At 42.6% G+C, this 24,885-nt stretch overlaps 3 protein-coding genes across 3 annotated transcripts in view; all 3 read left to right on the top strand.

The window, feature by feature from the left end:
• The first annotated feature begins 3,733 nt into the window (after nucleotides 1-3,733).
• Nucleotides 3,734-4,978, top strand: LOC119566690 (interferon beta-like). Its single transcript, XM_037903082.2, has 2 exons — nucleotides 3,734-4,319; nucleotides 4,935-4,978. Exons 1-2 carry the CDS (start codon nucleotides 3,746-3,748, stop codon nucleotides 4,976-4,978), a joined length of 618 nt encoding a protein of 205 aa, XP_037759010.1. The 5' UTR covers nucleotides 3,734-3,745.
• A 5,649-nt stretch (nucleotides 4,979-10,627) lies between these two features.
• On the top strand, nucleotides 10,628-11,203 carry LOC122465768 (interferon beta-like). Its single transcript, XM_043546248.1, has one exon. The coding sequence runs from the start codon at nucleotides 10,628-10,630 to the stop codon at nucleotides 11,201-11,203; it is 576 nt and encodes a 191-aa protein (XP_043402183.1).
• Nucleotides 11,204-23,656: 12,453 nt separating this feature from the next.
• The window catches only part of LOC122465767 (interferon tau-2-like), a 2,058-nt gene continuing 829 nt past the window's right edge, over nucleotides 23,657-24,885 (top strand). The window contains 2 exon segments of the mRNA XM_043546247.1: nucleotides 23,657-24,035; nucleotides 24,038-24,472. Coding sequence (XP_043402182.1) covers nucleotides 23,906-24,035; nucleotides 24,038-24,472 — 565 coding nt within the window. The 5' untranslated portion in view covers nucleotides 23,657-23,905.

The following is a 24,885-nucleotide window of genomic DNA, read 5'->3' as shown; positions in this document are numbered from 1 at the left end:
TTTGTCCGTAGACTTCCTCATGGAAGTGGCTGTCATTCCATCTCCACACTCAGCAGATTCTATGGTTTCTGCACTGATCAAAAAGGTCTCTCCAGACACAGAGATCTGCAGCATCTCTCTCAGCTCTGGTCCCATTAGATTCTCTGCCCCCGTCTTTTCAGTGCCAAGTAGTATTTCCCAGGGCTGCTCCAGGCTGCATGCAGTTGCCCCAGACAACCTTTTAAAGTGTCATTTTTGGGCAGCTGGATTTTATCGGGACAGTCCCCATATTTGGAGCTTTGTCATATCAAGGTGCCTATTACCCCTCACTCCCTGCCCCGATTTTTCACACTTGCTGTCTGGTCACCCTAGCTGGGATATCAGCTGGGAAGTCTCTGAAGCTTGGCTTGGGCTTCCTCAGCGAGGGGAAATATGCAACCCGTGCCTGGATGGTGTGGTGCTCTGTCACCCTCTACTGGCACCTGAACCATTTAGAGACTGAGGAGTCTGCTACAACCATGGCTTAACACGCATTGTCACATGTTCACACAGTCAAGGCTCATACACTAAGGTTCAAATGTCCAAGGTTCAATCCTGCCTGCTGACAACTTCAGCCTGTCAGCGTTACAGTGGGGGCTCATTCAACATGTCAACTGGGAAGTCTTTGAAGCTCAGAATGTGCTTTAACATGTCCTCTCCCAGAAATATACCCAGAGGTGTTTACCTCTTCCAGGGGCCATGTAGTACGTGTAGATTATAATACGGAGACACTTTGCACAGGATTCTAACACACTATTGCTCTTTAATTAATCACTCGGAAATACAGAAAATGGAACAAAAATTGTAAACCCTATCTGCAATTCCCTGCCTCAGTTTCCTCAACACACCAGGCCATTCTATGAGCCTGTATCAGAATCACTTGGGGTCATCCAACATCCTTCTGTTGCAATGCATCACTTATATGCACAAAAACAGAGCATTCTCCTCCAGCTCACATAACCTGGCCTTGGCCAGTTCATCCCCTTCCTTCCTCTTGCCCAAATGTCCTGTGGGTCTTCCCCCTGTGATTTCTTTTAGAACCTTTTGGTTTTGTCATCTGTCTCTTTGTTGACCTTCAGTAACTTTCCACTCCTAACCCCCATTCTCCTTAACACCAACTTCGCCAACTCAGAAACACAGTTTTAAAGTTAAGTGTCCCCGTTGTCCTCAGCCTAGTGAGTACCTTCTGGAGGTCCTGTCCAACCGGATGGATACACATAGAAAGAGGTTTCCTGTGATGATGAAATTTCATGACAACAACTTCATAATATCACTTTAAAAGTAATAAGTCTTATAGAGACTCCTCCCCTTTCCCCCGGCCTCCACCTGACACACACACACACACACAAACAAATCAAGTCATATGAATCAGGCTTGTGTACACTCAAGTCAGCAATTCTATCCCCCAGTTTTCTGACCAGCTGGTGCCACCCCTCCACATCAGGCGTGTGTGCTCCTTGCCACCAACAACCAGTTTGGTGTACAGAATGGATTAAACTTTCAGTTATAACATCAACAATGCCTAAAAATTACCTAAACCCAACATTTAAAATTATAGTAATAAACCTGCCGGTGGCATCAGATCTAGCGAGGATCCTCCTCTCTACCAAGTTTGGTGTAGGTGGATAGTAGTTCTGAAGAGCTATCAGTCAACAGTAGCGCTGCCAACCACATACTTCAGCCACAGCCTGAACATTTGAGACTGATTAAACATTTATGAAAAATGTTTGGCCCTTTGTAAACATTTTCTGAAATATTTGTACGTGTGAGTTTTTGTTAGAAAAGAACATCTCTGGAGTGAGAAAGTATAAGAAACACTCATATAAATACATATTTTAAAGAGACTTTTCTCCAGAAAATTTCATGCAGCCATCTGGAAAGCAGTTTTGAACTTGAAGGCAACCATCCCAGGAACAGACACAATAGCATTGACTCAGGTGAACCACCACACAGAACAAGTAGCAAATTATGAATAGCAAATACTCATAGGGAAATGAGTGTGGTGACGAGGTCCTGAGCAATCAGAGCGGAATGTGTATAAATCATTTGTCAAATCAGTTTAAATAAATCCATTAGCAAATTCTGAATTTATTTGCAGATTTGCCTATTGGAAAAGGGGCTAAACTAATCTCTTATTTCACATTCAAATTAAGCTGGCTGACACAGAAGAAAAATATTCCAATAAAATTTCCTGCTCTTTTCACTGAAATTTAAATATACAGGATTTCATCAAATTCTAGCAAATATTTCACCCAGCTCAGTCTGCATCTAACCTTTCCCAGAAAACAGGCTGATTGCTGATGAAAATATGCTGAGAGACTTTGTGTCTTTATTCCCATAGCTTTCTTACTTGAACAAGAACAGCTAAGATTCAGATTTTTTTAATTTCTCGCTCTTTCATATAACTATTATCTCCTGAAGCTTCAGCTTCCAGGAAATGCACATGCAGAACTCCCAGTGGAGTAAATGCAAGATTGGGGTGCAGCACCTCTGGTATGATTGGCTCCCTTATATGGAATATTTATGGTACACTTATGTACAATAAACTGCCTTCTTTACAGTGACGCTTCCAAATAGTTTATGCAAAACTCTAGATTATGATTTTAAAAAGCGCTTGAGGTGATGGGAGAGGGAGATGTAAAAGAAGTGACACGAACAGAAATATGGTCATGTTTTCTTCTTTTCCTTCTTTAAAATTAATATGAAAATATTCCTTTTCAATTTTTGGGTTGAAAACCATTCCCCTTCACTGATGGAAACTCCAACATGACAGCCTAGTGCTATGGTATGAAAAACAGAAAGTGAAACTTGCTACAGGATGCAAACTTCACTCATCAGCCCACTTGAATTTCAATGCCCAAGCTCAGTGAAATGCACATTGAAAAAAAGAATAAAGCTTGAATGGTGAAAAGGGAAACACGTTTGAAAGTAACATTCATTTATGTCAGTCACTCTAGCATATTACCAACCATACAGTCTTTTCAAAAAGAAAAGGAGGTTTTGTGGCACCTTAGAGACTAACTAATTGAGCTGTAGCTCACAAAAGCTTGTGCTCAAATAAATTTGTTAGTCCCTAAGGTGCCACAAGTCCTCCTTTTCTTTTTGCAAATACAGACTAACACGGCTCCTACTCTGGAACAGTATTTTCAGTTATCAGTTTCTTAAGTAAACCTCCCAGTTTCTCAGTGCACTCTGTCCATCCTCTGGTATTCCCTACACACAGGGATTTTCCTCTCTCATAAGACCGATAGTCTTGCTGATGTAACTTACTGATGTAACAGATGTTTAGATCTGCCTAGCACTACTAACTACAGATACTTGGGAGTAGACAGACAGGTCCCTACTCTAACCTGTAACTGGATGAAACAGTTAAGCATCACTCTTCTTACCCTTTAAATTTTCTTTATCTAAGAGGGTGGGGCGGGGGCCCTAAGGAAAGAAATATAGGGATTCTTTCTTCTAAAAAAAGGTAATGACTGTGATTTTGTTCTTCCAATGCCTTGTTCGCTTCCACTAAATAGAAAGGAGGAAAATGAAAGTAAAAACCTCAAGCAGGCAAAAGCTTGAAAAGTAGAAAGTGATGAAAGAAAAATCTCTTCCTACAGAATCCTTAAATTCCTACTTAAATTCAGAGACATGGGTCGAAAACACAAAAGTTTACAGAAGACCTTGAACAGGCACCGGTTGCTCAAGTTCTACACAAACACAGGGAATCTAAGACATCATCATGATCAGCAGGAGTTTGCTGCAATGTTGCCTTGTGCTGCTCTTCTCCAGGGAAATCTCATGTCTGGACTGTAACAGGCTGCATGTTCTACAAACCAGAATGAACAGCGAGAGTTTAGAGCGTCTGGAGAAAATGGGTGGCAACTTTCCCTTCCAATGTCTAAATGAAAGGATAGCTTTCAAGCCCAGAGATATCCTCAAGCTCCGACTGTCCCACCAAGAGAATGCCAAGGTAGCCATCCAGCAGATCCTCCAAGAGCTCTTCCATATCTTTAACAACAATCTCACCCAAGCTGCCTGGAATGGGACTTCCATAAAGGAATTCCAGAATGGACTTCACCAGCAGATTGAGAAGTTGGAGACGTGTTTGAGTGCTGAGATGGAAAAGGAGGTAACCTACCCAGGAAATGAGAACCTCCTGCTCACCAGCCTCAAACTGAAGAGATACTTCCAGACAATAGAGGATTTCCTGAAAGAAAAGCAATACAGCCGGTGTGCCTGGGAGATCATCCGTGTGGAAATATCCAGATGTTTCCTCATGCTCAACAAACTCACCAAGAGACTTGAAAATGAAGGTACCATCTTTTCTTTTTTCCTAGAAAAACTCAAATAATATTATTTGAATAAAACAGCTGGTGAAAGATGGCTGAAAGGGTTATAACTCCTAATACGTCGGGCCCAATCTTTCTCCCACAGTAATTTTATGCATACAGCTATTTCAAACGCGTGCTCAAATCTTTTCAGAGTAGCATATAATTTAGTGCTTCTCTACCACACACAATATTCTATATGAAAAATATACAAATATATCATAACTGCTAACTAAAGACAAAATATTGTTAAGTGATAACTAACTATGCCAAATAGAAAAGAACAGTGAGAAGCCCCCTTTCAACAACTGCCTCGTTAGACAACGTTCCAGTTAGGACACCAGAAAACGGGGGGTCTGTGTTCACACTCTTCTATCCCATCAACTCATTTTGCACATAGGGATGGCCGAGGCTTCTTATTCTGCTTTTCTTTCTTTTGTTTACCCTTAACTTCAACAGGTTTAGTAACAACAAATTGTGACAAGATGACAAGTGCACGAAGGCTCAGGATTTAGGATTTGACATCTGGTTAGAAAAAGATGGCCTCTATTTGGCATTTGAATCTCTCCATGTTTGAACCATTCCCCTTTTTCATTCCAGCACGTGATGCTTCCAGTAATGATGCTATGAAAACAGCTGAATGAAACTGCACCTCCACTGGAGTCCTTCCTCTCTAAATTGAATCTCGAATCAGCAGCTTTCGAGACTCTTATCAGTCCATCTTAAATTAAGCAAACTGCCAAACTTCAACTGCACTATTTATGTCCTCCTTGCCATTACCAGACTGACTTATTCACATGAGAAAATGTTAAACAGAAGATTTTGCTGAAAATAGCCCAGAGAAACCCAGAAAGAGACTGCCAAAGTGGCCATCCAGGAGATCCTCCAACAGATTTCCTACATCCAGAAGTGAAAGTAACTTAAAGGACTTACCAGTATGCCACAGTCCTGAGCAGGGGGTAGGGCCACAACCGGAAGAGGCATGGCCTCAACCGGAAGAGGCCCAGCCTTTAAATCCCAGGTCTTTAAATCCCGGGCTACCAGCTGCAGAGGCGGCTGGGTGTGCCAGAGCTCGGGGTGATTTAAAGGACCTGCGGCTCCGTCCGCCGCTACCACAGTGGAGCCCCGGGCCCTTTAAATTGACGACAGAGCCCCAGGGGCTCTTGGCTGCCTCCGCTACCCCGGGGCTTGGGGCTCTAGTGGAGATTTAAAGGGCCTGGGGCTCCCTGCATCGGCTGGAGCCCCAGGCTCTTTAAATCGCTATCCGAGCCCCCTGCCAGAGCCCCCAGTGTAGCGGCGGTGGCCAAGGGCTTCGGTGGAGATTTAAAGGGCCCTTTAAATCACGGCCTGAGCTGCCTCCGCTACCCAGCGGCTCTGGCAGCAGGGCTCTGGCAGCAATTTAAAGGGCCTTGGGCTCCAGCCGCTGCCAGGAGCCCAAGACCCTTTAAATGGCCAGCCTCAGGAAGCCGATCTGGTATGGCACAGTGTACCGGCATTTGCCAGTATTTCGGACCGGACCGCCTTACTTTCACCTCTGCCTACATCTCATGCAAAATACCCTCACAAGCTGCCTGGAACGACAGTCGCATGGAAAGATCCGGACATAGACTCATAAGCAAGGGAAACTTCTGGAGGTGTATTTTGTGGCAAGGATAACAAAGAAAGAAGAATATCCCAGTTTCTAGGTCACTTATAATTAGGCACTCTGAAATTTTAAACTAGTGTAAATATATATTCTTTTCCTGCACTGTGAAAAGATTTTCAGATCATTTTACTGGATTTGTAAAAGTGTTTTTATGTTGATCCATTTATATTTATTCACAATATTAATGTATTGCTTTTATTTATTTTTTCAGAGGTTTTATAATATTTATAAATAAATATTTATTGCTACAAAATAGCAACCTACAGCAGTAGTGATTTGTACTAATTAGATTTTTTTAAAAAAACAGAGACCCAATAAAAATCTTCTCTTGTTTTCCCTTAAGACTCCAGTTCAGCAAAGGACTTGTAAACATTTGCCTAACTTTAAGTACACGAGCTTTCCTTTGACATAAGTAGTTAAACTTGAGAACAAGCTCAAGTACATTGTGCATATAAACCCTGATTCAGCAGTGACTCCATAAGAAAAATAGCTTGGGTAACTAGTTTGACCACTCCAACAGACCACACACCACAACCGCAACTCTGCAGCTTTTGTGTTTCTGCCCGTTAACAGATCATTTTCACCCACAACATTTGTAGTTGCAAGTGTTTGGAGTAGGAGCTCACTGTGATGAAATGAAAGGGAGGATGGAGACACAGGCATCCTAAGGGGAAGACTTCAGGCTGTCGTGGTACAAAGTTGCTTGTCCCCGTCCTCCCCAATGAGATGTGTGTGAACTGTCAGGTTTCCATGTGCACAGACTCCGTATCTCCCCCCCCACCACCATCAGGGAGGCTTACGTGGGTCTAATTTTCCCCCTCCACCACTCAGGTTTGGATATACTTGGCTCACAAACACCATCAAGCTTGTACATACCCAACCCCTCCTGTCACTCAGGCTTGTAAGCATCTGCTGCTGCTTCCCTTTGCTCTCCCCTTGGTGCTCCCAAAACAAGCATGTGTGCTTAGGGACTCCATGTTGCACCAACAACCACCAGCTGAAGGAGCACAGTGCATCAGAATTTCAGTTGAGCTGTGAATGACTAAAAATTACTCTAAACCCAATAGTTAAAAATTACTTGAAAGCAAAAAACAAAAACAAAAACCATCCATTGGACCAAATCTTGTAAGGATCTCTTTGCCAAGTTTGGGTATGTAGATAGTATTTTTGAAGAGCTATTACTCAGTCCCATCATTGTCTAGCATTAATTTAAGTCACACTCTAAATCTGGAGATTTCTTATTTAAAAGTTTTTAAAGAAGTCAAACAACCACTACATTAAATGTTCAAATAGTAAAAAAACAAAGTGTGTGTGAATTTTTACACTGATTGGGGAAAAACTGCCTTTGGGAAAAAACCCAGGAAGGTATGTCCCGTTTTAAATCCCTTTTCTAACACAGTCCAAACTATGGTGTCTCTAATAGGAGACTAAATTCTTCACAGTCAACAGATGGCAGCATTGCAGAAGCTTTTGCCCTCTGTTCTCTTTAGCTGAGGGGTTCTCAAACATTTCATTATGTGGGCCTCATCTTACAAAAATTGATCCTTTCCCCTCCCATTCAGGATCACGTAACATTTGTGTGGCAGGTACACCAAACGCTTACAAAGAAAGGTAGTACTAGAAACGCATTTATATAATTTTAGTGGTCTTTAAAGGAACGTGGGATCTGCCAGTTCTCTGAAGACCATCACCCAGTACTCCATGTACTGCCACTGATTCAGGAAACTCAGTTTGGGACCTGCTGGTTTAGAGGCATGTACAAGGAGTTAACTCTTAAAACAAATGCCTCTCTTTTCTTATGGTGCAGTTTTTTCCAAGAGCTGTAGCCATCAGCTGTCCAAGTTCTTTCCTGCCCAAATCTTTCTCTTTTCATTCACTCCTTCATGTAGTTGGAGCCAAAGGTTATATTGACACAAAACAATCATCTGAGAATAATGAGAGCAAAATTAGACTGCATGAAAAAGTCACCACCCCCATAATGTATACCCCCCTCTCTGGTGGAACATGGCCATAATATAGCACCTGGAGGCATTCAAACTCTTCAGACTCTAACTGCTTTGTTGCCCATGGAGTGCAGTGGGGAACCTCCTGACATTCATCCCATCATATTGTTTATAAGCTGTGCTATGTGGAAAACAATCCATTCATCTATTGAAGAAGCCATGTGATGACATGTATCATCTAAGATTTCAGGCCTTCCTGTGGGAAAGCCAACCACAGGGGGATAAAAAGGGAGGAACATGCTAATAATACATCCCCACTTCAGCTCACTTTTATCCTTCCACTGGCAGGCAGGAGGGGATACTCACAGGTTTGTCCCCAGCCTTCATCATAGAAGCAGATGAGCCTGTGGCTTCTACACAGAACACTAGGTCTTTTCACACAGAGCTACTGAGTTTCTGCATCAGTTGTTGGGACCACTCAGAGCCCCGTTCTGGTCCCTGTCAGCGAGGTTCCATTACAGCCATGAAACCAGGACTTCCTTCACACTGCAGTTGCCTCAGACACTCTCTGTAGGTATCATTTTTGTGCAGCTGACATGGAGAGATACACCCACCAGACCTGGAGTAGCACTGCCCCAGCTCAATGCGCACCTGCTCATTCCAGGCCCCACACATGGGTCATAACTGTATGGAGAACACCCCGAGAGGGAACTGGGTGCAAAAGCATCTGACTCCACGGCACCTCATCTCACTCCAGACACCCTTCCCTGTGGTACAGGGAAGAGGCATAAGCAGAGGGCTCTACCCCTGCACGGATCCTCTGCAGCAGGCTCTGAGGCCCTTGTAACCAACTTTTCTCAAATAATAGACTGGTTCTTTGCCTACTTGCTGCAGGGAAGATGGAAGTAGGGGTGCTGGGGTTGAGCAGCATCAAGTAATATAAGCAAGTGAATGCATGGTCTCCATCATATACAGTGATTACAGTTTTGTTCAATGGCTTTCAGCAGCCATACAACAACAAGTATTCCAGTGCCCCTAAATTGTTGTCACTATATAGATTTACTGAAAAAGATGATTTGGCTCCCCCGCCCCACATTACCCTGCGATTACTTTGTTACCTTATCCTCTCCTAGTATTCATACTACAGTACTTATTTCCCTCTCTCCTCAACATCTTCTCTGGACTTCAGCCTCGTGTGGGATAAACGTCCCCAACACCCATGGAAAGTAATGCGAGAATGGGGAGGGTAGTGCATGGCAATCTGGGGGCTCTGGTAAGTCTGCTTTCTCTGCACTATTCAGAAACTTTCATGTAGCTGATGCAAGACTCTGATATTTCTTATCAAAGTGCAGGAAGCCTTGGGAGACTCTAACCAAATTAATATGCACAGAAATGTTTTCATGGTTTATTCAGGTGATTCTTCCTTTCTAATTTCAGTGAAAAGAGTTTTCTTTTTGGAGGAAAACACATTTTCCTGCCATGATGGCAAAATCCAGCACACAACAGTCTGTGCTGGGGAAGAGAACCAGAAAATGAAATGTGACCACAGGAAACAAAGAGGCTAAAACAAAGCAGAAGAATTTCCCTGCCCACGCCAAGGGGAAAACAAAAAAGTTAAGAGAAGGAACTAGCCAAAATGGTGAACACTGATTTTGATTTTTAAAAACTTCTTTGAATGACTACAACCCAGGGACATGCCTCTTAAAAATACAAATCCGGACTTTTCTTCATAACCTCCTTCTGGTCACACTGTAAATCACAATCATCCATGTGGGTACCTCTCTAGTATGTGTAACTAATTGCTCATCCTCTTTTACGAATTACCCTCCATTTTTCACCACTGTCAGCTACTCAGAGTGACCAACAGGACAACAGGTTCACACCATCTAACTGCATCGATTGCTCAGCTACAGTATATACATTCAGATCTGGAAGTAAACATAAAATGAAAAAAGGTTCCATTCTCTCAGAGCTCACTCTCTATCTCCTGTGTTTTCCCAGAAGGAAGATACCGATATTTTCTGGTGTCTACATATTAAGTGTGCTTTTCAGGTTGCATGACTGAAGTTGAAATTTACCATTATTTTTGGGAGGCCTAACATAGGTGCTGCCATACGCCCTGGCTTGAAGTGGTTTCCTTCATATTCACGATTTACAGTTTGGTTCAATGGCTCTCAACAGCCCCACTACACAAACTGTTCCAGCTCCCTGGAGGCCAACGCTTTCCTCCCACTTCCTCCAGGCCTCAAAACTTTAAATATACCTAAACTAGTTTTGTCTGTCAAATGCAGAAAGTGATAAATGAGAAAAGTGTAGGGTTTGATGAATTGGCAGTCTTCTCATTACCACTTCTGAAGTGTGGATGATCTTATTAAATTAGATCTTTAAATTAAGGCATCATGAAAAGCCTGTATGTATGTGGATCCAGCATAAGTGAAAGGGGTTTGGTCACTTTCACAACAATACAAAAAGGAGGAAGCGTGGAAAAAGAATCTAGAAAGCAGTGAATTATACGGAAAGAAAAAGACTGAAGCCTCCAGGGGGGAAAAACCTTTAAAAAAACCCCAGAAAATGATGAAACAAAAATTCTGCAGCCAATTATTTAAAGTCAGAGACATGAAGGAAAGACACAGCAGTCTACATAGGACCTTCAACAAACTCCAGGCTCAAGGTTCACACAAAGAAAAGAAGTGGAAGACATCGGCATGACTACCAGGTGTTTGCTGCACATTTGCCTCATACTGCTCTTCTCCACTGAAATCTCATCTCGACTCTGTACCATGCTTCACTTCCAGCAGAACAAAGTGAACAAAGAGAGCTTAGAGCTTCTGCAGAAAGTGAGTGGAAATCTCCCCTCACAATGCATAAATGAAAGGGCAGCTTTCAAACCCACTCAGGATGTCCTCCAACTCCCAGTGGACCAGAAGGAGAATGCCAAGGTGGTAATTCAAGAGATCCTCCAAGAGATCTTCAACATCTTTAGCAAAAACCTCACCCAAAGTGCCTGGGATGCCACTTCCATAGTCAAGTTCCAAAGTGGCCTTTACCAGCAAATTCAGCGGCTGGAGGCATGTTTGAGAGCACAGACAGAGAAGGGCTTAACCAACCCAGAAAGTCAGGACCTCCAGATCACCAGTCGGAGAGTGAAAAAATACTTTCAGGGGATAGATGCTTTCCTGAAAGAAAAGCAATACAGCCTGTGTGCCTGGGAGATCATTCGCGTGGAAATACCCAGATGTTTTGTACTGGTTGACAAACTCACTCGAAGGCTGAGTAACTAAGGTACAGTACAAAACTTTTCCCTGGAGTAAATGAATTCACATTAAGGTAATTTATACAGCTGAACAGAGATAATAGATATTTTATAACTCTGCTTATATATGATCCTTCTTCTATAGGATCAGTGGCCAAATCGCAACTGATTTCCATGGCAGCAGCTTCAGGCTCTTCCTGTCCTGTCCTGGAAATGGATTTTCAGTGACATGGATTTATTTTTTGGTGTTTCTACTATTATTTATTTTTGCACATCTTCATAATCTCTCACATATCAGTACTGTTGTGCAGTAGGGAATTGGCAGACCACGCAACGAAGTACACATATGTGGAATCCTTCGGCACCTCACCAGCACTTTGTGGTTTGGGAGGGAAGGAAGTATCATTATCTGATGACCAAAGTACTCTGACTTCAACATACGTAGTGTGTTTCTACAATTATCAGCATGGCTATTAATTAATCTGTCCTCATGAGAACTGTTTCTAGTATTCCAAGGTTTGAGAAGCTTCCTAAAGACTTTTTAAAAAAATATGAACATACTAAAAGACTTGTGAGCTTACGTGTGGAAAAGATATTTTCATTTAATTTCTTGAGATCAATTCAATGAAAATTATATTTTTTCCCTTTGTGTTTCAACTATTTCCGATTTCATTTCAGCTCCGGATGCTGCAACTACTGAGGTGAAGACAGACGGGTGCAGTGAAATCCCTCCTCTCTGCAGATTCTTCCCACAGTGACGTCTAACACTATAATGCTTGACGTATTACGCCATACATTCACTCTCATGAAATTCCAAATGCACAAATTTCATTTTATGTGATAATATTCTGTTCATTTACTCAGGTTTAAAATGCAAAATGAAGGATATCGATACAAAAAAGTTACAAGACAATTAAGAATTTTAAAAGAAAGGGCTGGACCTTAAACATTGTTGACATTGTGTGTTTGCTCTATATTTCTATGATCTCTTCTCTGATCCAATCTCACCTCCGAACTGTAACATGCAGTATAACCACAGTATTACAGCATAACACATGTGAACTGGAACAGCATCCAAACAAGCTCCCTGAGGCAGGAGTTCCATTCAGAGATTCCAACATAGACTCATCAGCCAGCTGGGCATCTGGAGACAGGTTTGGTTGCAATGATGGAAAGCGGGACTCTTTTACCAGGACGGAAGGACGGACCTTCAGCTCACCAGGATGAAGGTGAAGAGATACCAGTTATTTCCTCTAGCAGACAAGCAGTTCAGCATCAGCGCTGGCAAGAGAATCCAAGTGGAATTATGCAGTTTTCAACTACAGGACAAAGTCACAAAGAAGTTTAGAAATTAAAAATACCAACCTTTTTAGAAGGACTGAAATCAATGAACATTTTAGACATGATTTACAATGAGATGCAGTGGAATTTTAAAAGCTGTTGCCACTATTTATTCTATTTGTGCATTGTGGAAATAGTTTCAGATCATTTTATGATATTTGTAACAGGATATTTATATCAGTCTATTATTTATTGCTCTTATTTATATGTTATCGTAGATTAATTGGAATAAATTATTATTTTATACAAAATGGCAACAGAGTGGTAGTGATTTGGTTAAAAAAAAATCCAACCAAACACTCTATTATTGTTCAGCCTTAAAACCCCAAGTCCAGAAAGTACTTATGCACGTGACTTCTAGTATGTGACCCATTGTACTGGTGTTCATGCTTTCAGTTGGGAACATACTTAGATACACGGATGAATCAGTGTGCAAGTTCACTGTACTTCCATAGGAAAAAAGGAGCTATGGAGTGATAATTAGTCTTTCCACTGTAACAAACCGTGCACCACACCTGATCTCTGCCTCTTTTTCCTCTGCTACTTTTTCCTTGGTTGTTTTTCCCGAGCAGATAACTTCTTCTTGTGGATGTTTGGTGGAGTAGATGTGCTGGAAGAGGCCAAACTACTGCTGGGGGGGAGAGGTGCGGGGGGGAGAAGAGTGCACCAATCAAGACAGTATACACCCTCAAACACACACCAGTTAAGTTACCATTTAATTAGCTTGCTCATAACTCCATCAATCAGGTTTGTGTGCCTTCACATACCACCTCCCCACAATACATTTACAAGCATCACCCCCGCCCATTAAGTGTGGGCTTCCATGAATGCTCATCATTTGTGTGTCCCACACACACATTCGGTTCCATCATTTTTGTGTGAGCACAGCACAGACAAAATTCATTCCTGAGTGCACACCACAAACAAAATTACATGTGAGTAATGAGAGCGGGAATAGGGCACTAGAACGAGGATTATCAAAGCTTCTCTGTCACCTCTAAAATGCAGCCCCCAGTTTGGGGGTGTCAAGCTTCCTTCCCCACTCTGAACTCTAGGGTACAGATGTGGGGATCTGCATGAAAGACCCCCTAAGCTTATTCTTACCAGCTTAGGTTAAAAACTTCCTCAAGGTACAAACAGGGAAAGAGGCCACTTGGAGAGGTCTTTCCCCCAAAATATCCCCCCAAGCCCTACACCCGCTTTCCTGGGGAAGGCTTGATAAAAATCCTCACCAATTTGCATAGGTGAACACAGACCCAAATCCTTGGATCTTAACAACAATGAAAAAGCAATCAGGATCTTAAAAGAAGAATTTTAATGAAAGAAACAGTAAAAGAATCACCTCTGTAAAATCAGGATGGTAAATACCTTACAGGGTCATCAGATTCAAAACATAGAGAATCCCTCTAGGCAAAACCTTAAGTTATAAAAATATACATTCCATTCAGCACAGCTTATTTACCAGCCATTTAAACAAAAGGAAATCTAATGCATTTCTAGCTAGATTGCTTCCTAACTTTTTACAGGAGTTCTGAAGAGCGTTCCTGATCTGTTCCCGGCAAAATCATCACACAGACAGACAGACAAACCCTTTGTTCCCCCCCACTCCAGCTTTGAAAGTAACTTATCTCCTCATTGGTCATTTTGGTCAGGTGCCAGCAAGGTTATCCTAGCTTCTTAACCCTTTACAGGTGAAGGAGGGATTTCATAGTTCTGTATACAGAAAGGTGTTACCCTTCCCTTTATACTTATGACAGGGGGAATACATCAGTCAGTTACTATCCAGGAACAATACTGAATTCTTCTGAAAAAGTCTAACTGCCCCAAACCTATTCTGTGCCAGAGAGAAACTATTCCCACTCTTGCCAGCAGACCTTGAATTAAAAAAGGGGCCATGCTGAGTGGAGAATTCAGTTGAGCTCTTTGACAATATCACTTGTATCATAAGGAGCAGCCAATGCCCGTGGGAAAGCCCAGCTCCCATTTCTTAAAAGAGAGGAAAACTGTGTAAATATCCCCCACTGAGATTCTCCCATATGCTTCCACTCAGGGACAGGAAGAAGGAGGGGCGGGTTCGTCCGTAGACTTCCTCATGGAAGTGGCTGTCATTCCATCTCCACACTCAGCAGATTCTATGGTTTCTGCACCGATCAAAAAGGTCTCTCCAGACACAGATCTGCAGCATCTGTCTCAGCTCTGCTCCCATTAGATTCCCTGCCCCAGTCCTTTCAGTGACTAAGAGTATTTTCAGAACCACAATCCACCTACACAAAAGTTGGTGGAGAGGTGAAGCCTCACTAGATCTGATGCCACCAGCAGGTTTATCACTATAATTTCACTCCCCCTCCAGGGAAGAGCTGAGAAAGGAAAAGGAAAAAAAAATAGAAATCAGCTGTTGCCACCAGCTAAGTAAAAACCATGTGCACAAACCTCGTAAGACACCAAAAATACAACCCTGTTCTTAAAAAAGGTAAATATTAAAAAGAGAGAGAGAGAGAGAGAGAAAGCTAATTGCGTCTTTCTAGACATTTCCTGATCTACGTAGATATCTGGGGTTTCAAATGAGTAGTTTCTGGGTATGATACTGATGATATTTCATACCTGGCCCCAGGCTTCTTACAGCATAGCTGTTTCCTTCTCGAACTCTCCAGTTGGGAGGACAGACAGACAGATAAAGGGAGAGTTTGTCCTCCATTTTAAGAAGTTCCAGCATGGTGAGCACTCACTTCCTATCACTTATGCTTTGCGGAGAGACTTTTTACCCCTTTACATGTAAGGCAAGTAGAGAACAGCTGCTACGATGGATTTTACATCTAACTGGCTGTCCATAAAAGGGAACTACCTCCCCACCTTCATTTAGCACAACAGCTTCACAAAACTTGAGGCCACCGACCCTGCTCTGGCCTTGCGGCCACCGGTTAAGCCGTAGACTCCTCCGCCTCCTGTAATTTCACCTCTTGGAGATTCCAGCATGCCTGTCTCTCACTCATCCCCCTTTGTTTTGCTGCTCTCCAGTCAGTTACTGCAGGATTCTCTGTCCACGCGGTGCACTTTGATTCCAGTTGTCGTGGAGTCACTGTGCGATGCTCTGGAACTACTCCATACGAAGCCAGTCACGACTCTGGGAGAGCATGCCTCCTCTCTTTGAGCATACTGTTTCCAGGGCAAGAAGCTTACACAGCTTCGACCTTTCTGGGTCTGACCTTGGAGCATTCATCTCTCTCTCTCTCCATATATATATGAATTTTATTGTCAGGCTCTGGCTCTGACCCTCTTACACCAATCTCTGTAACTAACTTCTACTTTGGCTTATCTGTTTTCTTCTAATAATATTGAGCCAGCCAATGGTGCCAGGCTGCATTCCATGAGCTGAGGATCTGGCCCATTGGTCTCATGTTGGGCCAGATTCTGCCACCCTTAGGTTGACTAGTCCAATACCCCACAAGCAAGCCCCACTGAAATCAGTGTTAGTAGAGTGAGGTATTACTCAGTGTGAGTAGGGGTGGCAGAATCTTGCCTATTTTGTCTAACTATTCTTTCTACTAGTAGCAATGTAAATTAAAGGCTATTTACTAAATACTTCACTTTTTAAAGTAGATTTTCTCTCTGCCTAGTGCAGCTGCCATCTTGTCCTTAAGATGCAGCATGTTACAGTCACTGTGTTTTCTCTGTCATGGAAAATTTCTATTTGTTCGGTCTTTGGGCCCAATTCTGAGAAGTGCTGAGCACCCACTAGTTCACTGAGAGTTCAGGGTGCTCAGTAGGAACCGGTTAGTGCCTGTTAGGATAAAGCCCTTTCTGTGATGTTTTTCCTTGACCTGAAATGAAAACAAATCTAGACTGAAGAGTATGTTTTACTCTGTGAGTATGAGCATGAAAAACATCATTCCTGTGACTTGGAATCACCTTTGCCATAGCCTGTGGAGGTTCTTCACCTTGTGTAAGATTCTGTGTTTAGATAACAACTATAGCACCTCTGTCTTGTCTATTTATGTCCTTCTGCTTGTATGTCAGTCTGTGTTGTGATCCTGTGTGTCATATCAGTGCACTTACATTTTCTCAGACATTATACAAAGAAGTATCTCAGAGATGTTCAAGGAGCAGATTGATACCATACAGATTTATACATGGGGAGAATTGATGCATTCTGACTTGCATATTTAGTATATATTTTTGAAAGTCATAAAATTTCAACATAGAAGATAATTTAACATTTTATTATTTTGTAAATGTCAGTTGCATACATGCTGCAATTATCTGTGGATTTGACCATCACCCGCATGACTACACAGTCAAGTAATTGAAAACAATCAACCCACCAGATATGAAATTGTTCTTTTGTGAAAGGAGTTATGATGAAAAGTGTTGCCACATTGTCAGAAGTTCAGAGGAATAAAGGCCAAGATGAGCTTGTCTTTTAGCCAAAAAGCTCCCCAAGGTTGGAAAGCTCCTCAAGGGAAATTAGGATTAAAGGGGTTTATTTCATGGCCCTTTCTGGTTATCTAGCACAGTTTTGGTCTAACAGGGAGATGAAGCTGTCCATAAAAGGAAAAGTACAAGCAAGCTTGACACAGACCAAGAGAGAGGAAAAGGAGGAGAAACGATGTGGGAAATATGCCATGAATTTTGTTGTGGTGCCATAGTTCTTAGATGAAAAATAGGAGTAAGGGAAATCTAGAAGATAATTATTTAGACCTGGTTGGAAGATCTGTTATTTTCTAAAAGCTATTTATGGACTGGACAGCCCAACAGCATTTGGCATTTTATAAAACCTCTAGCTTTGTGAAACAGTTTTTATGGTGGTGGCAGTGTTACCCGGGGTTCTTTCAACCCAAAGCTCTTGGTAACTTTTACTGTGTGTGAGCTGCTGTCAGGAAATAAATCAGGGGAGACACGGCCGTCCGAATGATAGATGGCTGGCACAAACAGAACAAGACAAGAGTGCTTTCACTTAAAGCTAAACTTTACTTAGTCTCAACAGGTTAGTAAAACACCCCCAACCCTTGATAATTATCCAAGCTGAGTGTGGCTCTCGAGTGACACAGCGGCAGCCTGTCTGCCGCTGGAGAATGCAAGATACATCCAGAGGGAGAGTCCCGTCCTGAAGAGGCCCACTACCTCAAACTTTTCCCCCTTATTTTACACATTATAAAACAATGACATGTTCCTTAAAGAAAACTTGTTAAGCAAGCGGTTTCAGTGGTCAAGCAAGAGGTTTTCTTCTGATTATTGATTACCCAGGTGTGGGTTTTTCCCAGAGTTTGCAGCCTTGAGGTCCTATTCGACATTTCTGAGGGCACATCCTGCTCTTCTAAAATGCATGTGTCAGCAACTTCAACACGATTCTTATCAGGAAGGACACGGGGTTGAGCTGCTCTTTCTATGGCACTCAAATGCCCCACCCCTCCTGCCTTGGTCAAGCTGAGGCTGCTGCATGGCCACTTTACGGCTTGCTGACATGACACACATGCAATAAGCAATCGTGGTTTAAGGCGCTTTTCTGGTTTGCCAAAATCTCCCCGTACAGCAGGACAATAAACATAACAGTGTCTAGTAGAATGGAGAAAACATCTTCCCCAAAACAAAAACGGTGGAACAGTAAACTGGGTGCCTTGTATAAATATACAGGGATGAACATGAAGAAAAAAGACACTAAAAATTGGGAAAAGAAACCACCACAGGAAAAATATCTCTCGCTTTCCGTGTTTTTTTACAGGTGGGATATGAATTTGCTCCATGGTTAAGAATCAAAAACAGATCCCAAAATCAGCAGATGTGCTTCTTCCAGGTCCATGTATAAAGTAGCCAAAATCTCATGAGTGGGTCTAAAAATGGGATTTTTTTTTTTTCATGAAGAGTCGGCGCCGGCCCTGGCCTTGCTGACCTTCTTGGTTTTCTGTAGATGCCAACAGACTTGGCAACAACAGTCTATTTGGATGATCTACATCTGCTTTTTCTATCCTAGACTTTTCCCAGTTTAGTCATTACTGACGGGGAGTTTACAGAAAGCCTCTGAAGATAGTATGTAAAAGTGAAGAGTTAAAATGGCCTGCTTGAAGAGAGGTTACATCAAGTTGCTTCGATGCTTTGGCTAGGCCAATATTTTTCTTGCCCATTCTGTCAAAGTAAAGTGTCTACACTCGATATGCTAAACTCTAGTGGTTTCATGAGAGCAATTTTCCCCCTCAGCAGGTCATCCAAGTTTGGGAAATACAGAAAACCCATGATGCTACTTGTTTGTATTATAGGGTAATATACCACCACTTTCAATTCTGTGTGGCACGTTATCAAATGCAATAAAATATGGGATCATATCTGGGTTAGCCCCACTCCATATCAGTTTTGCAATTTTGACATTCAACTGGTTTACCTTGGTGCTTCAGAACAGCTAGCGTGCACTCTGCTTGACCTTTCCTTTAGAGTTTGGCAAGGAAAAGTGGTCAGACGAAAGGATAAAATAAGATGGCATGGATATGGAATTGACAATTCTGCCATTAGTCAAGCAAGCATCGTTTTGTTCATGACCATGCACATACATTGTACTTCTGTGCAGAAGATGACGACTATGTATTATCTTGGAATGCACTAGCTGGTGCATAGCTTTGCCCCCTTCTTAGGGAACCACATTTCCTTGGGCAATGTAGTAGCGTGGGGTACCTGGACTGCACCTTTTAACATTATCTTGAGCACTAGATATATAACCTGTACTTGGGGAAAGGATCACTACACCTTCTTCTGGCCCTGTATCTGCCTAATCCTGAGAACTCCCAAGTTATTACTTTTTTTTTAGGTGGAGCACTTGGTTTCCATTGTTATTAGTCATTAAATTACCCTCATTACCAGAGGATCCAGGATTGTTCATTCTAATCCAATGTGTTCAAATAAATTCAGAAAATGTGGTAGAAGGCTGTAAATAAAGATTAAGAACAAATCAATACACAGGCTTTCTCCCCCTTAAGCTTGAGGACATGCTACGCATTGTACGTTTTAAGGTCATCTACTGCTGCTTATCTACCACATGTCACCACTGCTCATGACATTAGAAACAACTCGCTAAGGAAGTTATGTGGTCACAGAAAGGGGAAGATTATGATATACAAATATCCTTAGCAAGGAAATGAGGCAAGAAATACAGAACACATGGGGCCAAATGGTGCCACCTCTCAACAAAGCTCAAAAATCTGGCTTTGGGTGGACTATTTTGCCCCTGAGCCTGCTGGGTTGGCATGGAATAGCTGCACTGGTGCTCTAGTGGTAGAGACAAATGGGTTCCTATACACCTCATACTTTGGTTGTCACCTACTGCAGCACAGACCTGTCTAGTGGCGACACCCACAGCCCTCCATTCTGTTGCTAAGAAAGGCACGACAGAGTCCAAGGGGCGTAGCGACCTCCCAGCACACCCTGCTCTCAGCACAGTACAGCTATTCTGCTTGTATTCTGCTTTGGACATAAACAGAGGGGAGGGTAGCACGTGTGACTTAATATAGTGGCTGATTAGTTTCTAAAATGTTTGGGAGGTTTTCTGCTCTAGGAGGTGCCGGCTTTCATTCTGTTACACAGCAAAACTGAGCAAAATGGAAGGACATGTCGTCTGACCTTATGAGATCTTGCCCAAGAAAAGCAAGTATGTCTTAGACCACTTCACCTGTTTACACTGTAGAGACAGTCTCCCTTTGTACAGCTTCTAGCAGATCTAGAGTGTCGTATACCCTGAGACGCAGGACTGAGGGCGATCGGCCTGGGACATACATCTGTAACCACAACACAGTTTCAGTGTGTATATTTTCCTCACATCATGTGCCTGACCCGTTTAAAGCATTTTGCTCAATTTTACATAAGGTGGTTACATTTTGACAAAAGGAAATATGATCTTACAGTCACAATGTAGCATGTACAATATAAAGTGATGCTTCATGGCCAATGCAATGTTAGAACAAATACACACATGTGGCACTCAGTTATGGCTCTAAGAGTGGGGCGGGAGCTGCACTGCCTGGTGGTGGAGGCTAAAGGCATTCGTAGTCTTGGGAGCATACTCTCACAGTGCCCCTCAAGTGGCAAATGCTGCATCTACAGACCAACAATAATACATGTTCTCTTTGGTGCAGGCCGACACACACTTGCCTGGAGGGTTACGGCCACCCCACTCCGCCCACCACTACTGCATGCGCATATAAGGGGTGTGTCTATGGTCATGCTCTTCACCCACCGGCCACACATGACCCCTTTGAGCGGCTGATGGATACCAACAGTGCCTTGCTTGCACTCAGGCTATGTCTACACCCTGGGCACTACAGCAGCATAGTTACGGTGTTGTAACTATGCTGTTGTAAGTGTGTAGTGTAGACAGATTACAGCAACAGAAGGGGTTTTCCATTGCTGTAGGAACTCCATCTCGGAGCAATGGTACTTTGGTGGACAGAAGGAGTTGTGTATACTATTGGGTGAATACATATCACAATCACAATGAGACTCCATGAATATGTTACATGTCTTCTGGGAGGGTTGCTCCCCAGCCAGGCTCTCCCCATCATCAGCCCTTCAGTGGCTTGGTATGGTGGCTGTAGACGTAGCTGGAAGACAGAGGAAGAGCATGGCAAACATCTCTCCCTTTTATCATGTTATTTCTTCCCTCTTGACTTTGTCCCCCGCCCACCACTTCAAAGTCAGGTGAGCATTACCCCATCACAGTCCCAAACTGTCCACAGGAACGGGGGGGCGGTGACTCACTGGAGAGTCCAACAGATTCTTTTGTTGCTGCCTAGGCCAGCATCCTTTGTTCCTGTGAGGCTGAGCTGGGTTTCTCCCGTACATGCCCTGATGAGGCGTGAACTGCCTCTCTGCTCTTGGAGAGTTTTGCTTTGGCTTATTTTAAGCCATGAAGACACATTTTCGGCCTCACAACTCTAGACATGGAATTAGAACCTATAACATTACTATAACACTGTAGTAACAACAATTACTATCACATCACTATGACCACAATGCTCAGTGCATCTTGAGTCTTCCAAAGACACCCGACACAACAAACTTTGCAATAGACACCACACAATCATATTATAAGGATGAAAATGGAGGTATAGGCTGTTCCCACGAGGTATAGAATGTCTCACCATGAAACTCTTCCATTTCTTCTGGGAGGATTAGATCTTCAGTAGCTGGACACATCTTTATGAAATTTGTGGCCAGAGGTGGTGCTGGCCCTGCCCTTGCGGCCCTGCAAGTCAGTATGTACACCTTTCCTCTGGGTGTCTTCTTAGGGAAAGGACCAGAATATCCACAGCTACATGCTGAAACAGCACCTCAATTTTGGGGAGTGGCTGAAGAGGGGCCTTGACCTGGTCACATTGCACCTGGGAGCCATACAAACTCTTCTTCAAAGTCTAACTTCTTCACTACCCCTATCGTGCAGAGGAGAATTGCCTGACAATCATTCTATCACATTGTCTTGAAGCTGTGCTGCGTGGAAGAAGCTTTTAATCTACTTAAGAGCCATTTAGTGTTATCCATCATCTATGACTTTAGGTCTTCCTGTGGGAAAGCCAACCACAGGTGGACGAAAGGGAGAAAAACACCACCAATACATCCCCACTTAAGCTCCCCCCCATCATTCCACTAGCAGGCAGGAGGAAATGATTTCTGTGATGAAAGCTGGGGAAACTGATGACACGATGGCTTCTGCACAGAACACAAAATCTTTCCAAACAGTGCGCCTGAGTGTCTGCATCACTTCCAGGGCTTTGTCAGATCTCCCTTCCGGTCCCTATCAGCGTGGTTCCATTACAGTCACCCTGTCAGGGCTGCCCCAGGCTGGAACAATGCCTGCTGGGGGTGTGAAACTTCAATAAGAGTGACCAAAAGCACGGTCTCATTCATATCCTGGGTTTGCAGTTTTGGTCATTTGCTCTCAGTACCCTGCAACATCTTCCCCTGGGATTTCACCCGGGTGTGGAATACAGATGCCCAACACCCCTGGAAAGTCATGGGAGAATAGGGAGCAGAGCCCATTACAACCTGGGGGCTGCGGTAAGTCTGCTTTCTCTGCTTTGCAGGGTGTCTTTCAAAAATTTAAAGCTAAAAATCTCAAATTTCTTATAAAAGTGCAGGAAGACTCGGGAGACTCTAACCAAATTAATATGCACAAAAATGTTTTCATGCTTTCTTCATGTGATTTTTCTTTTTTAATTACAGTGAAAATAGTTTTCTTCTTGAATTAAAACAGATTTCCCTGCCACGATGGAAACTCCAGAACAACAGTCTGTGCTAGGGCTTGAGATCCAGAAAATGAAACGTGTCCACAGGAAGTGAACAGAATTAAACAAACCAGAAGAATTTCCCTGCCCAAGCCCAAGGGAAGGCCAATATTAAAAGAGAAGGAACCAGCAAAAATGGTGAACACTGAATTTCATTTTTTAAAAAAATATTTGAATTCTTTCATTCCAGGACACACTTGGTAAAAAATACATAATGTGACTTCTCTGCATAACCTCCTTCTGACCACATTGTAAATCATAGTCATCCACGTGGGTACCTCTCTAGCATGCGTTACTATACTAATTACTCATCCTGTTTTATGAATTCTTCTCAATTTGTTACTCCTGTCAGCTACTTGGAGTGATCAACAGGACATGATTTTCACACCTTTCAGCTGCATCTATTCCTGAGCTCCACTATGTATATTAAGACCTGGAAATAACAATGAGTTAAGGTGTCATTTTCTCAGAGCACTCTCTCTCTTATGGTTTCACAGAAGGAAGATGCCAATAGTTTGTGCTGTCTAGATTTTAAATGTGACTTCAAAACAGAGGAAATCATTAAAGTTGAGATTTGCCAAATATTTTTTGGAGACCTAACCCTTTCCGCTGACATTTACTTCTTCAATGCCTAATGAACTTTAAATATTCCTAAACAATTTCTGTCCCTCAAATGAAGGAGGTAATGAATGGCAAGTGCACTGTCTGACCAATTGGAGGTCTTTTCTGTACCACTGTGGAATTGTGGTTGACCTTCTTCAATTACAGAAATTAAAATATGACAAAATGCCTGTATGTCAGGGGTGGTCACTTTCACGCACACACAAAAAGAAAGAAAGAAAGAAAGAAAGAAAGAAAGACAGAAAGAAAGAAAGATAGAAAGAAAGAAAGAAAGAAAGATAGAAAAAGGAAATGTGGTAAAAGAACTAGAAAACAGCAAGAAGAACAGAAAGAAAAATTCTGAAACCTTCAAGAAGGAAAATCTTGTAAACAGAAAATGATCAAAGAAACATTCTCCAACCAAATACTTAAATTCAGAGACAAAAAGGAAAGGCACAGCAGTCTACCTAGGACCCTCAACGAACTCCAGGCTCAAGGTTCCACACAAAGTAAAGGAGCGAAAAGACATCATCATGACCACCAGGTTTTTGCTGCACATTTGCCTCATACTGCTCTTCTCCACTGAAATCTCATCACGGCTATGTACCATGCTTCACTTCCAGCAGAACAAAGTGAACAAAGAGAGCTTAGAGCTTCTGCAGAAAAGAGCGGAAATTTCCCCTCACAATGCATAAATGAAAGGGCAGCTTTCAAACCCACCCAGGATATTGTCCAACTTTCAGTGGCCCAGAAGGAGAATGCCAAGGTGGTAATTCAAGAAATCCTCCAAGAGATCTTCAATATCTTTAGCAAAAACCTCACCCAAAGTGCCTGGGATGCCACTTCCATAGTCAGGTTCCAAAATGGCCTTTACCAGCAAATTCAGCGGCTGGAGGCATGTTTGAGAGCACAGATGGAGAAGGAATTAACCAACCCGGAAAGTCAGGACCTCCAGATCACCAGTCGGAGTGTGAAAAAATACTTTCAGGGGATAGATGCTTTCCTGAAAGAAAAGCAATACAGCCTGTGTGCCTGGGAGATCATTCGCGTGGAAATACCCAGATGTTTTGTGCTGGTTGACAAACTCACTCGACGGCTGAGTAACTAAGGTACAGTACAAATCTTTTCCCTGGAATAAATGAATTCACATTAAGGTAATTTATACAGCTGAACAGAGATAACAGATATTTTATAACTCTGCTTATATAGGGCCTGATCCTTCTTCTATAGGATCAGTGGCCAAATCGCAACTGATTTCCATGGCAGCAGCTTTAGGCTCTTCCTGTCCTGTCCTGGAAATGGATTTTCAGTGACATGGATTTATTTTTTGGTGTTTCTACTATTATTTATTTTTGCACATCTTCATAATCTCTCACATATCAGTACTGTTGTGCAGTAGGGAATTGGCAGACCATGCAACGAAGTCCACATATGTGGAATTCTTCGGCACCTCACCAGCACTTTGTGGTTTGGGAGGGAAGGAAGTATCATTATCTGATGACCAAAGTACTGT

This window comes from Chelonia mydas, chromosome 5 (genome assembly GCF_015237465.2).
Source record: "Chelonia mydas isolate rCheMyd1 chromosome 5, rCheMyd1.pri.v2, whole genome shotgun sequence".
Lineage (NCBI taxonomy): Eukaryota > Metazoa > Chordata > Testudines > Cheloniidae > Chelonia > Chelonia mydas.
The sequence above is the reverse complement of the archived record's forward strand: the minus strand, read 5'-3'. Positions and strand labels throughout refer to the sequence as shown.

What these genes read in the sequence shown, in the direction of transcription:
- LOC119566690 (XM_037903082.2), top strand. Translation starts at nt 3,746, where the DNA reads ATGATCAGCAGGAGTTTGCTGCAATGTTGCCTTGTGCTGCTCTTCTCC. An exon ending in CAAGAGACTTGAAAATGAAG is followed by an intron (nt 4,320 to 4,934) that starts GTACCATCTTTT and finishes TTTTCATTCCAG; the next exon opens with CACGTGATGCTTCCAGTAAT.
- LOC122465768 (XM_043546248.1), top strand. Translation starts at nt 10,628, where the DNA reads ATGACTACCAGGTGTTTGCTGCACATTTGCCTCATACTGCTCTTCTCC.